The 15,596-nt window shown below is 37.9% G+C and overlaps 1 protein-coding gene across 7 annotated transcripts in view; it reads right to left on the bottom strand.

Annotated features, from left to right (window-relative positions):
- The window catches only part of CTNNA2 (catenin alpha 2), a 1,139,605-nt gene that overhangs the window by 3,214 nt on the left and 1,120,795 nt on the right, over positions 1-15,596 (bottom strand). For 4 of the 7 annotated variants that reach the window (XM_032243720.1, XM_032243722.1, XM_032243725.1 and 1 more), the window contains one exon: positions 686-802. The exons of the other annotated variants lie outside the window; for them this stretch is intronic. In XM_032243720.1, coding sequence (XP_032099611.1) covers positions 686-802 — 117 coding nt within the window. The remainder of the gene's footprint in view (positions 1-685; positions 803-15,596) is intronic. 7 annotated transcript variants of the gene reach the window in all.

Here is a 15,596-nt window from a genome sequence, read left to right as displayed (position 1 = left end):
ACCTAAGGACTGTCTTGATGGTTTATTTTATCCATTGATTTCAGGACTTCCATCACCTACAAGTTTGATCATATCACAGCCAGTTATCTCATTGACTTTTACTTTTTTGTCTTTCCCATCTTCCCCCCAGGTAGAAGTGTAAATAATGAAGGACAGAGATGAGACAGCAAAATGTTGGGACAATCAGGAGCAGATCAGTCATGGTTTCTTTAGCAACTACACATCTAACACCTTTGGCCAATTGATAGTTCTCTGTAAGTCTGTCAGGTTTCAAAAATGAGTAATACTAATTCATAAAATTAATTAGTTAATTCTATTATATGCTATGAGTAAATAAAGGGTAAAATATCACAGGGACATTTGGTTGATTTGCTTTGGGCAACAGAATTAGTAGAACAAGACTCACTGTTTGGGAGCCATTTAATAATACAATATTTCTTGTATTATTTTGGTATATGTGCACTTTGTATGGCATGATAGAAGTGATAAAGTAAGTGGGTTACTCCATCCATTTGCTTGAATTAATTCACAAAGCAATTATGTAAAACATAATTGTGCTGTGTTTTAAAAAGTTTTTAATAATACAATATTTCTTGTATTATTAAATGACTCCCAAACAGTGAGTCTTGGGAGAATTCAGTTGATCTGAAGAGAAAGGATTACAAGTAAATTTGGAGATTTTTACCACAGATTCCATTTTCAGATAGATGGTGTTTAATTCTGCAGCAAAAATACGAGAGCCTGTCTCTTCTTCAGAACCCCTTTGCTTTTCAAGCCTGATGCAGGAATCCTGTGAATAAACCTAATACATTGTTTGAGAGTGAGATAGCTTTGAAAGATAAAGCCAAGAATTTTATTAAAGCCATCTTCTAAGGCAGATCTTGAATTTGAAGCAAGGTAAAGCAAGGAGGTGAGAGATCCAGCCAACTGAACTGGAACAAATATTTCCACAAACAATAAGCCCAATTTAAAGTTAATACAAAATTTGACTTTTTAATTTCCAAAGGTTATATTTTGCCCTTTGTCACAGACACACTTTCATGATTTAGATCATTATCAGCACAATCACAATTCTTTTCAATTTAAAAAAGGATGTCTTTACGCCTTTCCAAAATGGCACCAAAATCCTGGTTTCCAATTGGCAGGTTTTGGCTAAAAATTCATTTCCTAAAGAAAAGATATTAGAAACAATGGAGCTGCATGGCAAGATTTTTTAGATTCAAAGTTTAGGAGCACTTATTTAATAAAATTGCATTCTATTTTGTGATTTAGTGTAATGATGGCATTTTCAATAAGATGTGTAAGTGAATATACATAAGTGAAGTTCTCATAATAGTCAACATTCATTGAGCACTTACTAGATGCCTGGTATTGGCTGAGTCCTTTTAATTGTGTAATTTTAATTTCTATAAATCTTTGAAGTGGGAATTATTATCATCCCCCCATTTAATAGGTGAGGACGTTGAAGCTTAGGGAGGTAATGTAACTTGTCCCCGCGGTCATTGGCAAAGTAGGGATTAGGACCAGTACCATGCCTCTCCAAAGCTGAACATCTGAACCCCACCACGGAGCAATGCTCCCCCAAAGGATCACTTAATCTCTCAGGTCTTGTTTTTTAGTTATTACCTATTTCCAGAACTTGTTTCTACTAAGGAACAGAATAGAAGCCTGTCCTCTAAACCTGGAAACATCCTTTTAACATCATGGCTAGCTCTGATTAAGTGCCTCCATCTCTCCCAATCTGTGATTCTTAGTATCTTCCTAGCCCAAATCCTCGCTGACTAGAGCCTCTGGCCTCAAATATCTTCCTGCCTAGTGCTCAGCCCTTCCTTGTGCTTCCTGGCCTTGAGTCACCCTTATGGAAATAGAGCCTGGAATCTGATGTCTGCTAATTTGTCTGGATTTGCTCCATTATTCAGAAGCACATTTATACTAGGCAGGGCTCAGCTACTCTTATTAGTGATATCATCCTTTACCTGGTCCAGTTCTGGCAGTTTTAAAAATGGCCTCAAAAGTCAACCACTTCTCAACTGTTCCTCAAGCTCATCTGAATTACAGTGACAAGTCTTTTCAGCAGAAAGACATATCCATCTTTTCCTGGTTAAGGCCCTTTTATATTCCTATAGGATATTCCATTAAGTTCCTGTAGCTAACCTAAGAGAAACTGCTCATTTTCAGCTAGTTTAAAAAAAAGAACCTGCATTCAACAAATTAGACCATGTGCTGTTTTCTGAACTAGTTCCCCGAGTTTCATTTATTTCATTCAGTCTCACAACCAGCCCTGGGACAGGTAAATAGCATTATGACCAATTGATACTTAGAAGCATACCGCTTTCCCATTATTACACTGCTAACATTAGTGAAGCCAAGATGTAAACCCAGGCCATCTAACTACAGACTCCATGCTCTCACTATTGCTCCATGCTGCTTTTGAGAGCCATGCAGAGCAGATGAATCCTCAGGCCTCAAAATCTATCAAGATTGCTACACCCATTCTCGCTATTCCGTCCCATACGTGTCTGCTGTCCCTAATCACGGGAATTAGACTTCTCGTGATCATTACAATTCTTTTAAAATATCAAAGTACTATTTTTAAAAGGAAACAGATGCTTTCTTACATCTTGTGCTATTACAGTCCATGAAAAGCAAATAGAGGCAGGAGAGCTCTTTCATGGACCTTTCTATAGGACATTGACTTTTTCCCCTCTGCCTCTATTCCTACTCTTGATATCACTCAACTTCTAATAGATTCCTGTTCCTATACCCGCCTCATTTTGAGTTTTGAATGGACAGAAAGACTGGAGCAAAGACTTATCTGAATTGCGATTCTTCCACTTACTGATATTTGTGCAGCCTAATTCCTTACATCATCAGAACTAAAGAATACCATAACAAGTATTTCAAATGACTCTCGTACAGCTTGTTATCAACTAAATATTTCTGAAAACCTATGTCCTTAGCTGCATGCTACTTCATTCACACAGGACTTACATTGCAACAGGTGTTCAGTTTCAACAGAAACAGAATTTGACTGCAAAATTCAATCACATTCTTTCCAAGGAAAGTGGAACGACACCTCTTGCACTGCTGAATTGCCACTCTTTATCCTCCAGTCCATCCCTCCGTTTTTCTACCTAACATTTATTCATCCAAGTATTTCTTCAGACACCTATTGAATACTTTTTGCCAACTACTGTGCTTAAATGTTGGGTATAGAAACACAAATAGACGTAAGCACTGAAATACAAGATCTCACAGCACAATGAGAAAAGCAGACACCAACTAAAGGTTTTACCACTGTATGATAGTGTTTGAGTAGGATGTGAGATGCTAGAGGAACAAAAGGAATAGGGGAATTACCTTGAGTCCGGTAAGGATAGGACATGGGAAACAAACCTTCATTGCGTATATGATATCTAAACTCTCTTTCATAAGAGGTTGTTGGTGACTTAATGATTAACAGTGATGAGGAAGGAAAATTCTCAAATTTCTAACTAGTCCAACTTGGTATACATCAATGCTGTCAACCCAGACTGTGGAAGTAAGAAGGATGTTAAGTGCTACAATGCTGAGTATAACTTTGGACATACTGAGTTTGAGATGTGTGTGTGTTACATCTAGGCGATATAACTGAGGGCCAATGGTATTTATGGGACTAAATATTTAAAAATTATGCTTTGCTTATATTGATCTTCCCAGTTGTTTCATGTATGGTAGTGTTCTGCATATTGTAGGTAGATAATATATGTTTGATTTCTTCCTTTCATATTCTTTAGTTTTTACAAAGATTAAATATCAAATCCATACACCAGGTCAAAAAGTCCAATAAATTTGCTAAACAGTTTCTCAGCATAAGATCTTTAAAATCAATATTAATATCCTTTTAATAATCTAAGATACATCATCATCACCAAGTATTTTACTTGAATAGAAAATAACGTTCCTTGGTTATGTAGGGAATAGTTAAGTAATTAGCAATCTTTTATCCTTCAGAATAATAGTGAACTTCCTGGGGTCAAATAGAAATAAAATAAATGCTATTGAGTAACAAGAACTTGCTTTAAAAACAAACAAAAAATAGTATTGTCAAAAGTGAAAAACAATATAAAATAGGTAGGGAACACATTGCAGGTGCTATGACAGTAAATTTCTTAGGATGTTAATTTGTGGAGGTGGGGGCATATGATTAAAGAAGAGAATTAGGATTTGACTGTGTGTTCTGAATTCATACATTTACAACATGCCTGGAGAGAGATCAATTTTCAGGTTGTATGTCTTTTTTCAAAAAAGCTGATTATCTACTAACAAAAATGAATGAAACATAAATGGCAGTTCATGAAAATCCAAAGTACAAAGCAATCTGTCATTGGATTAAAAATAATGCAAATGCCGTGGGACTGCTGGCTAAGCTAAATAGAATCAAATAAGCCAAATCCATTTGGAAGGTGATTTTGAAATATAAGAACTGATGCGTTTGCTTTGATTACTTCAAAAGGCTTAGAAATGCCTGGAAGAAGAAAGCAGCTCCATTTGGGCCTTGCTATTTTATTTTCATTATTGTAAGTCAGAGCCAATAACACTAACGATTTTGATAATGATAAAATATTTCCCTAAATATGGGTAAAGGCCACTTTAGCACTTTGCAATATTTTAAAATGGCAATAACATAGCTTTAACATATAAGGACAAGACTGTTTTAATGGGGCTATTCTAAACATGTTCAGGCCTAGAGTAGGTTTTCAGTGAAGGAAGTTGTGATGGGAGATTTGACAATAAATGGAAAGCAAACACCTCAAGAAAACTGAAATCTTTCCGCTGGAGCTGGTCATTTATTTATATTTAAACTGTTATCTCCTTCAAAGGAGTCACAAATTGCTTCTAAGGAAAAAAAACTTTTTGCCACAAGTCAGCTTTGCTGTTAATGAATTAGAGGTTAGAAACCCAGAGCGTTGGAGCCTATTATCCTCCAAGAACCACATTTTATGTTTTAAAAATCCATGAGGTTTTGAAGAGATATTTGGAAACTGTGATACATTTGAAATACCTTGAAATACCTGTGTACATTTTCCAGATGCTGTATCAATAACACTTTTTTAAAAACTCTAGAAAGTCGAGGTTAATAAATAACTCAAGCAACCAAAGACATGGTGAAAAGGTTCAGCCTAATGGCATCTTTCCCCACTTAAGTTATCTCACAATGTTTATTTGCTCACAAAAAGACCTTTCCTTGATATCAAGCTCTCATTTCTGTTGTGGTCTTCTCACTATTTGTCATCAAACACATTCTCATCCATAGAGTCCATGGCAGGCAGTAATAATCAATCAGACACTTTACTCCCTTAGAATCTGCTATGTAGTATGGGAAAAGAAATTTTTTACCTCCCAAGAAGGCACATTTTAACAGGGTTGTCCAAAAAGCACATGATACTGTTTATGGCACAGATACATGATTCATTGTATCACTACTTCTGTATTTGAATTAACTTGTTTGATTTGGAGTGTTTTATTAGCTATCAAATATTGTCTGATGCTGACAAATATTTTTGTCTAAAGGATGTTGTGTTTACTCTTTTGTTTCCACAGCTGATTTTTCTTTTTTTTTTTTTTTTTTTTTTTTTTCTGACATGGAGTGTCACTCTGTCGCCCAGGCTGAAGTGCAGTCGAGCCATCTCTGCCTCCCAGGTTCAAGTGATTCTCCTGCCTCAGCCTCCCAAGTAGCTGGGACAACAGGTGCACGCCCCCACACCCAGCTAATTTTTGTATTTTTAGTACAGATGTGGTTTCACCATGTTGACCAGGATGGTTCCAATCTCTTGACCTAGTAACCTGCCCACCTCAGCCTTCCAAAGTACTGGGATTACAGGCCTGAGTCACTGTACCCGGCCTCCACAGCTGATTTTTAGGGACATACTGTGCACCTTTTTTGTACTGATATCATATTATGAGTTGCTAATTAATGAAATCATTAAGGAGAAGATTTAAGTATTAACAGAAATATAAAACATTTTGGGGATGATTTTAAATCAAATGATAAAAATTGGCTGCATATTTTAACAAGGATGGTGTCGGAGGTAAAGGTGACCATCACAGGTATGTTGTATTTATTGTTAAAACAAACAAACAAACAAAAAAAACACAGTAAGACCAGGCATGGTGGTCCCTGCCTGTAATATCGGCATTTTAGGAAGCTGATGTGGGTGGATCACTTGAGGTCAGGAGTTTGAGACCAGCCTGGTCAACATGATAAAACTCCATCTCTATTAAAAATACAAAAATTAGCTGGGCATGGTGGCAGGTGCTTGTAATCCCAACTACTCAGGAGGCTGAGGCAGGAGAATCACTTGAACCCAGGAGACAGAGGTTGCTGTGAGCTGAGATGGAACCACTGCACTCCACCCTGGGTGACAGAAAGAGACTGTGTCTCAAAACAAACAAAATTACATTAAAACAGTTAATATTAGAACACATCCTGATCCCCAATAACTGAAATTCTACAAGACAATTTCTAAAGAGTTTCTAATTCCAAGGGTATTCCCATTCAATAAGAGGATCTTGAAAAGCAAATATTTTACCTCAGTAGTGGATCAATTACACAGAAAAGAGCACAAGAGGTCTGTTATCTTTCTTCAGAGCTTCCTTAAGTAATGCCAGAGAACCAGCCAGTGCTGAAAGCCGTTGTTAAGAAATCTACATGTAATGGCTCAAGATTAAATTGGCAAAGACCAAAATGTGGCACATATACACCATGGAATATTATGTAGCCATCAAAAACGATGAGTTTGAGTCCTTTGTAGGGACATGGATGAACCTGGAAACCATCATTCTCAGCAAACAGAAGAGCAGAAGATCAAACACCGCATGTTCTCACTCATAGGTGGGTGTTGAACAATGAGAACACATGGACACAGGGAGGGGAGCACTACACACTGGGGTCAGTTGGGGGGAAATAGGGGAGGGAGGGTGGGGGGTGGGAAGCTGGGGAGAGATAGCAAGGGGAGAAATGCCAGATGTAGGTGATGGGGAGGAAGGCAGCAAATCACACTGCCACGTGTGTTCCTATGCAACAATTTTGCATGTTCTTCACATGTACCCCAAAAACCTAAAATGCAATAAAATAAATGGGAAAAAAAATAAAAATAAAATAAATTGGCAAAGACCTTAGCAGAAAGGCACTATAGGCTCAGTCAGGCTAAGAAAAAAAATCTCCACAGCCTTGCTGAGAAATTCACCAATTGGCTGTCTGGTAACTTTTTCAACTGGACATATTTGTGTCTTCATTTTCAATTCATTTAGGTAGGTAGTAGTGCTTCACAGTCGGCCAGTCCACTGATTAACAGTCTTCATTTGCATTTTTTCAATTATAGGTAAGTAAACCTTGGGGACTCCCATGAAAGCTTAATTATAGTCAACAAATTTCCTAAATATGGCTTAGAGCCATTTTCTTCTCACCATTAAAGGCAGAACAGTTTTTGCTCAACCCAAAACAAGGCATTCTTGCTAACATGGAAATCTCGAAGATGAGTGGGCGTACTGACATGTTGGCCTCTGGAAAGTTAGGAATAGACCCACCTGTTCATCTAGGCAGTCCCCACCTCCTTTTTCTTTTTTTTTAGACGAATCTCACTCTGTTGCCTAGGCTGGGGTGCAGTGGCGCGATCTTGGCTCACTGCAACCTCAGCCTCCCACGTAGCTGGAACTACGGGTGTGTGCCACCAGGCCTGGCTAATTTACTTGGTGTGTTTTTAGTAGAGATGGAGTTTCACCATCTTGGCCAGGCTGGTCTCAAACTCCTGACCTCGTGATCGCCAGCCTCGGCCTCCCACCTCCCTTTTCTATACTTCTTTCTTCCTTGCTTCCTTTTAGTGCCCTCCCTTATCCCAAATCTTCAGGATCTCCTGCCAGAGGCCTCCTCTAAGTTATTGGTTTCTATGTAACAAAAGAATCACGAGGAAATAATGCAACAAAGACAAAAGAGCCAATGGGCTTTCAGGCACCCTCCGTAATTGGGAAATATACTTGGGCAGAGACACAGTCCTTAACTGTTGATCTTGTCATGTCTGATTCTGTGCATCAGCATGTCTTGACCATCCAAGGTTTATGTCTTATATTAATTCTGCTGGAGGTAAGTCTCCTTTTTGCTTTACCAATAGGAAAACCAGCTAGCAGAGTATCACTACATTTGATCCCTCTATTTCCACCCTTCTACCTCCCTAAGCAGTATCATCATGACCAGAAGACAAATCTAAGAGGAGCCATTGTCTAGGAATCCACAAAAAATACATTTTCATAAAATGGATCAAAGTGATACTAAATGAGTCCAAACTTTCTAAACTACCTAAACTTGTATGAACGTGGTATCTTCTGCTAAGTACTAAATGCCATTTAAGAATTTGCAAAATGTCTCCTACCCTTCAGCGTGCAATGCACAATCACTGAGAGAAGAGTCAAAGGTTTGGGTGCTGGCTGGTGAAGGACTGTGCCTGGAAAATGAGCAAAATCTGAAGATCTGGAATGATTCTTCCTCATTCTTTCACCTCTCTTTTCATCCAAGCCTTAAGAATTGTGTCATAATGTATTATTCATATGTTGGAGGAAGAAAACACCCATGTAGACTGTGATTCTCTCATCAGGTGTGTGGGCATAAATAGTTAAAGGCTCTGTTGCTACTGAGGTCCAGGATGAGGAGAGACGAGAGAGCAGAGAGATTTCATTCCCGGTGAGTGACTGCTGCCTTTCCATGGGACCCTGGCCCGCTTTGTTCATGCGATCACCTCTTCCCCACCTCTTTCCTCCTCTCCTGCGCACTCTCTATCTCTGGTAATACATTCTCAGATGCATGCTTTACCCCTGCCCTCTTCATATTTTCATCTCTCCTGGGCTCTAGTCTTCCAGCCTGAGTTCAAACCTTGATTGGACGGATCAGCTAACTACATGATCTTGAACAAGCCACTAAAATTACCTTTACCTCATAAAAATTCTTTAAAAGTAAAAACGAAAATAGTACTTTCTAGTATTATAAAGTATTAAATGAGATAATGCCACTGACGCTCAGTGCCTGGCACATGGTAAGCCATTAACGAATCTTAACTTTTATTATTACTGTGACCCATCTTTCCCTTAAATCACCAGTTGAGTCCAAAAATGCTCCTGTAAAATCTACATTTCTCTTTTCCTACACCTTCCTTTCAAAGTTCCCCCCGTCCAGCATTTTAGACTTTCTTCAATTCTCTTCCTACTGAAGCCACCACCATCTTGGTTTAGTCACAGTGCCTGAATACTGCAGTTTTAATGTGTTAGGGATAAGGAATGGTGAAGTTTATGAGGGGAATAGGAAAACACCAACACTTATGTATCATTTCTACCACTATTGAATCCCTTAGATGTAAAAAGGTGGGGAGTCAAGGCTGAGTTCGAGAAAACAGGGATTTCATGTAAAAATGTAACATCTAAAGTGTCTAAGAACATTTAGGACCTGGTAGGGAATACTGACAATAGAAAGTCAAGGTGGCTCTACTAGAAGGTGCAAGAAAGGCAATTTAGCATGGGAAGCTAATGTTTAAATATCTGATCATATGTAATTTGGGAAACACCAAAATAAATAGTATAAATTATTTCATACAACCACTTCAAGGACCTAAAATTCTCCAAATTTCAGCTATTCATTTTGGTTAAGAATATTATTTATAGATATTTCACATTAAAAAGCAAATGGTGTTACCTGGAAAGGATGACACCTTACTTCATTCAACTCTGAGTACACACTGTTGTCAGACCCAGCTGATATCCCTCACTGCCCCTAAAAGGGAGCCACTTCTTGTTTGGAATTGCCCAGCACACACTGAAGGCCAAATCTCCCAAAGCCCTGTGTTCATCTCCATGGAAACACAAACGCTTGGGTTCCTTAGCCATGCTTCCTAAATCTTTAACTCTATCTTGGTACACAGGTGGTTATACATGCATAATTTTTTAATCTTTTATTCAGTCTTAAGCCACTGAACCTAGCACCTGCCATCTCCCACTAAGACTGACCTTATCTCAGCATCTAAGTCTACCAATAAATTCCCAGTTTCAAATCTACATATTCTTCAGGGCTATTTGAAAATCTCATCCAACTAATTTCCCAGAACATAAGCACAACAATCTTGCTGCCCTTGGTCCTGCTGTCCACACATTTATTAACCAAATAAGGTAGCAAATAAATGGCAGGTTATTATGAAAAGACCTTCCAAAGAACAAATCCAAGGTTACTGAAAAGGACATTGCCTGGGCTAATGACTATAAAAGCCAGGAAAAGGCAAGAAGACATATTAAAAAAAAAAAAAAAGCAATAGGCATCTTAAGATAGCTCTTGCTTGTCAATGCTCTAAGTCCTTTCTAGAACCCATAAAACAAGGATGATTAGTGTGTGACACACTTACTGCCATTTCTACATTGGTATCCTTAGCAGATATGCCCAGTCAGCCAGGTCCTTTTTTCCTACTGATCCTAGCCATGGTCTCACCATTCTTCTCAACACACAGCTCAGTCAAACACTAGCAATTGATGACAGTTAGTTAGCAATCAAGGCGAAACCATTTACCATATCCAATATGGGCCTTCTAACTATACAGGACTGCACAGGAGAGGGCTATGATTTGACTCATGTCACCTGTAAAATTATTGCTCCAATTAATATATTAATATCACTTCTACCTCTATAATTTCTCCTCACATAATTCATAAAGAATGATAACTATAGCACTGAAAACTGAAGTGAAATGTTAGACACATACATAGCTATATAAAATAATTCACTACGTTAACCTAATATTTCAACTTTTTTCATTACAGAAATTAGAATTAAGACAAGAAAAAATGCTATCATCATTTAAGGGCTCATAAGAGGTCGTCGTCTTCAGTATAATAGTTTAAAACTCAGTAATTTTAATTAAATTAGTTTTACATTTGAGCAGTTGATGCATGAGTTTTTAATAATTGAACCCATTTTTTTTTTCTACTTTAAAACATTTTTTGAGTAGACACCAAAAAAATGCAGTCCTAATCATTTTCTTTCTTCCTGGTCACTGCTTTTTCCTTTGTGAGCTGTAAATCCACCATTAACATTAATACACATTCAAGTAATTTTCAAATGATTACTGTGTACACGATCACAGATGCAAGTAGAGGTTTTCTATTAATACTTATAACAATGAGTTGTCACCCTTCTATTATCTTCCATCTAAATTACACTTCAGGTTTTTGTAAGACTTATCTTCAGACAATACCTTGACATGCAGAGAATGATCTAAGCCTCTGCAAACCTTTTGTTGTGGACTGTTCCCAACCTTCCAGAGACAGTGAGAGCTCTATGATTAACTCCGCCCTTGCCCCAACCTGATCCACTGGCAGTCCTCTTCATGTCAGTTATTGGCAACACAATTCTTCCTACTGCCCTGGTTAAATACCCAGAATCTTAGGCTACACCTGTTTTCTCTAAGTCAACATTTAAATCTGCCACCATGTCCTGTCAGCAACATCTTCAAAACATATCTATTCCTCGATCACTTCTTATCTTCTCCACTCTTATCCACTTGCCCAACTTGTCAGAACCTGTTACTGGCTTGTTGTGAAAGCTTCCCCTAACTAATTTGCTTGCTTCTCACCCTTTACTCTGCTTATTCTCAAATGGAAGCCAGAATGATCCTGTTACGTGAACTCAAATCATGTCACTTATCAACAACCTTGAGTGGCTTCCCAATCACAGTCTGAGTTAAATCTAAAGCTATCAAAATGCTCTTCCTATGTGATGCAATACTTCTGATTTTGATCTCATTAACTCAGCTCCTAAGTATTGGTTTCTTGTTTACTGTTCAGAAACACCAGTCATACTCTCAATGCAAGGCCATAACAGTTATTATTTCTTCTGGCTAAAAAACTCTTCCCCACCCAAGATACCTGTAAATGCTTGCTTCCTCACATACATCTGATTTTTATTCAAATAGCATCTTGGTGAAAACTACCCAAGCCATACTTTTCAAATTGCAACTCCATTTCCATCCCCATGCCTTCATTTGCTATTCTGTCTCTATTTTAATAATTTTATATACTCATATTTTTATGTTTCTTGTTCCTCACCTCTCACTATATCCCAAACACCTAAAACAGTGCTTGGTATATGGATCCTCCATAAATATTTGCCAGGATGTTGTTGAAGAATTGTAATGAGAAAATAGAACATGAAAAGGCTTGTCCAAAGACACAAAGCTAGGGCACAATGCCTAGTACAGTATCCATTCTTTCTTCCTATTTATTCTTCCAAATGCATCGGATTGTCAGGAGAGCGGAATTTGTAGAAATAAAAGAGAAACTAAACTTTAGCCAAATTGCAATACAAATCCACATCCTCTTCCTCTTACTATATCTTGCATGTTAGCATTTCAAGATCAGTCTTTGCTCAAAAAACAGCCGCAATTTAATCATTTGTGTTTAATTTTTCCTGTTAATAAAATACTGAGATTTCTTTTGAAAGCATCTCTTTCATTAGTAGCACCAGCATCTAAGAGGCACAGTTATATGTTTTCTAGGTATAGTGCTGGTGCCTCTAATCTTCATAAAATGTACAAGTTGAATACTATCATTTCTGCTTTATATGTAGAAAGCAGATATAAAGTTAACTTGTTTTGGTCAACTTGAGGGATCATAAAATTCATATCGGGTAGAACATGCCATCTTCTTTGACTAGGCAGATCTACCGTAGGCTTTTTCTGCTCTAACTCTTTATTCCGGGCTACTGATGCCATTTTTGGGGGAGGGGCGGTAAACATGCCTTATGATGTGTTTCAACTGTTCACAAGCATGAGTCATGTGACTAAGCAGTAATGAGGTGAACTTCCGTAAGCCGTAAGAGAATAAAAGTTGCACAAACTTCTAATCTTGCAATTATGATACACCCGAGATATGAATTAATCAAATAGCAAAGATCATCTTCTACTTTCTCATATTCTTGCCAGCAACCAAAAAAGCTGTCTACATGTTCACAGAAAACTTGATTAAATACAAGTAATTCTCCTTATCCCTAGACATTACATACCACTTATTTATCAAAAAAGTACTGTATTTTTAAAATGTATTTAAAAAATCTTACAACATAATCTTTTAATCTGTCATGCAGCACACACCATGAAATGATGTGAGGCTGATAATATAATTTGTAAGAACCTAATACATATTACCTGTTATCACCTATATCATCTAAAACATGCTATTCCCTGCTGTTCTTGTTCAGCCACTAGTCTACAGAGCACAGAGATACCAGCACCATCCTTACAAATGCACAAAGCACAAGACAATATATTAGAGAAATTGGCTCTAAGTCTTAGCTGTCCCAGTTACTGACTGTGAAAGTTTGGACACTCCTGTAGTCTCTTTCTATTTTTTCAGCTGTGAAAGGGGGTTAATAACAATATACTTTTGCGAGTTATTCTGAGGTCCAAGTGAGAAAATACTTTTTAAATTTTAGAGAAGTCTGTGACTATAAAAGATTATTACATCACCTCTGGGTGCCTTTGGGAAATTCTTTTGGGATCTTCATTTTAATTTATTAGAACTCCTTGGTGCCTCAGGCCCAGGGTCTTGGCTCCACAGGAAAAGGTATTCCAACAGATGACCAGCACAGCATGAGAGCATAATAAGCGCTAGCAAAACCAGAGCAAAGTACTCCTAAAAGAAATTACCTCCTTCCACCTGAAGTACTGGTGGAATAGCCTAGTAACAATCTTATTGTTTTCTAATCGCAGAGCATGGTCAGAAAATACAGTTTATGAAAGAAATAGAACACAGGAAACATGCTATTGGGGCCCTTGAGTGTAGCACAAAAAGAAGAAGAAATCCAACCAAAAAATGAAGGTAGACCACTTTTACAATAGGAGCTGTCAGCTTACTGATGAGCCTGTCCTTGGTGATTCCACCTCAATTCTGGTTGCCATTCATTCTGGAATCAAATCATTACTTATTTACTGCTTTGTCCCCAAAGACTGTGTGTGTGTGTGGTCATGCTGCCATGGCTAGATTTCTGGCTCCTTATGAATAAGTACCTTCTTGCCCCTTTACTGCTATGTACTTCACTAAGGCTAGAGCCACATAAACCATACTGGGATTCACTGTACATATGGGGATTATGAATGGTCTGCTCTGTGAAGGATTCTCTTGTTTGCTCAGGGCAAGCTGCCCTGAATATCAGTTATTCATAAGTCGGCTAGTCTTATGCATCAATTTAATAATCAAATAAGTTGATTAGTACTTGTCTATTGGTATATACTTCACTTTTTTTTCCAGATTCAAAACATATTAAACTTCCCAGCCAATTAGAGCTTTCCTATATGCTACTGTAACTTTATTCTCACCAAAGAAAAGTGCTACGTCACTTTAGGCACATTCTACACATAGGCAACTGAGGCTTAGGGAGAAAGAACTTGCTGGCTAATAGACAATTATCAGGGATTCAAGCGCATCACTATTCTCAGGTATAGCGCATTTATCAATATACCACAGTTCCAGCTGCCTTTAAATAAAAGATGAAATAAAGGGCATTTAAGGTGGTTCTCCTAATAAGCCAGGATACTTCTACATATAGGTGCCTGCCAGGGATTGGCCTAATTTGGAAAGTTCTAGTCTGTTGAGCAGAAGCACCAAAGGGTTCCCTTCAATCTAAAACTGGAAATACCATCTCTTTGGTCCAACAAAGAGCTTCCATGGATAGACAACATATTGTCTGTTCCCTTGCAAAGAGGCTGAGTTATTCAAGAAACTTTCAAAACAACAGATTAAAGGAAACAGAATCCTCAGAGGACTGGAAATGCGTAATAGTATTGCTAAAAAAAAAAAAAAATCAAAAAATATTAGTGGTGTCTTTGAAAGAAAGCCTCAAGTTCATGAAATTGGAAAACTTCTTTGAAAAAAAAATACTACCTTTAACTTCCAATAAGATCACAACTTTTAACCAAGGAACAAAGGTAAACATTAAAGGTTGGAAATGGTAAGATACAGTATCTTATACCTAATAAAAATCATGCTTAATATTGAGATGAAAGTTTCCTCATGGCACAACTGCTGTCTTAGAGTCCCTGTGAATCTAGCTTTTAACAAAGTTAAATCACCTCCATATCTATTACAAGATGTAAAGTTTGCCTCATTATTCCTTTACCTGATACATTAAAAAGTGCCAGGAAAAATTCTTCAAATATACTACAGGTATATCTTTGAAAGAAAGCATGTTTTCTGTTATATCTGGAGTTACCGCCTATTACAATTCTCCAAATTTCCTTTAAAAAATGAATACTACTGCCGGGCGTGGTGGCTTAAGCCTGTAATCCCAGCACTTTGGGAGGCCGAGGCGGGTGAATCACGAGGTCAAGAGCTCGAGACCATCCTGGTCAACACGGTGAAACCCCGTCTCTACTAAAAATACAAAACATTAGCTGGGCATGGTGGCACATGCCTGTAATCCCAGCTACTCAGGAGGTTGAGGCAGGAGAATTGCCTGAACCCAGGAGGCGGAGGTTGTGGTGAGGTGAGATCGCGCCATTGCACTCCAGCCTGGGTAACAAGAGTGAAACTCC

This window comes from Sapajus apella, unplaced genomic scaffold, assembly GCF_009761245.1.
Source record: "Sapajus apella isolate SASKATOON/1434 unplaced genomic scaffold, GSC_monkey_1.0 scaffold52, whole genome shotgun sequence".
Classification (NCBI taxonomy): Eukaryota; Metazoa; Chordata; class Mammalia; order Primates; family Cebidae; genus Sapajus; species Sapajus apella.
This window is presented reverse-complemented; position numbering and strand designations above follow the sequence as displayed.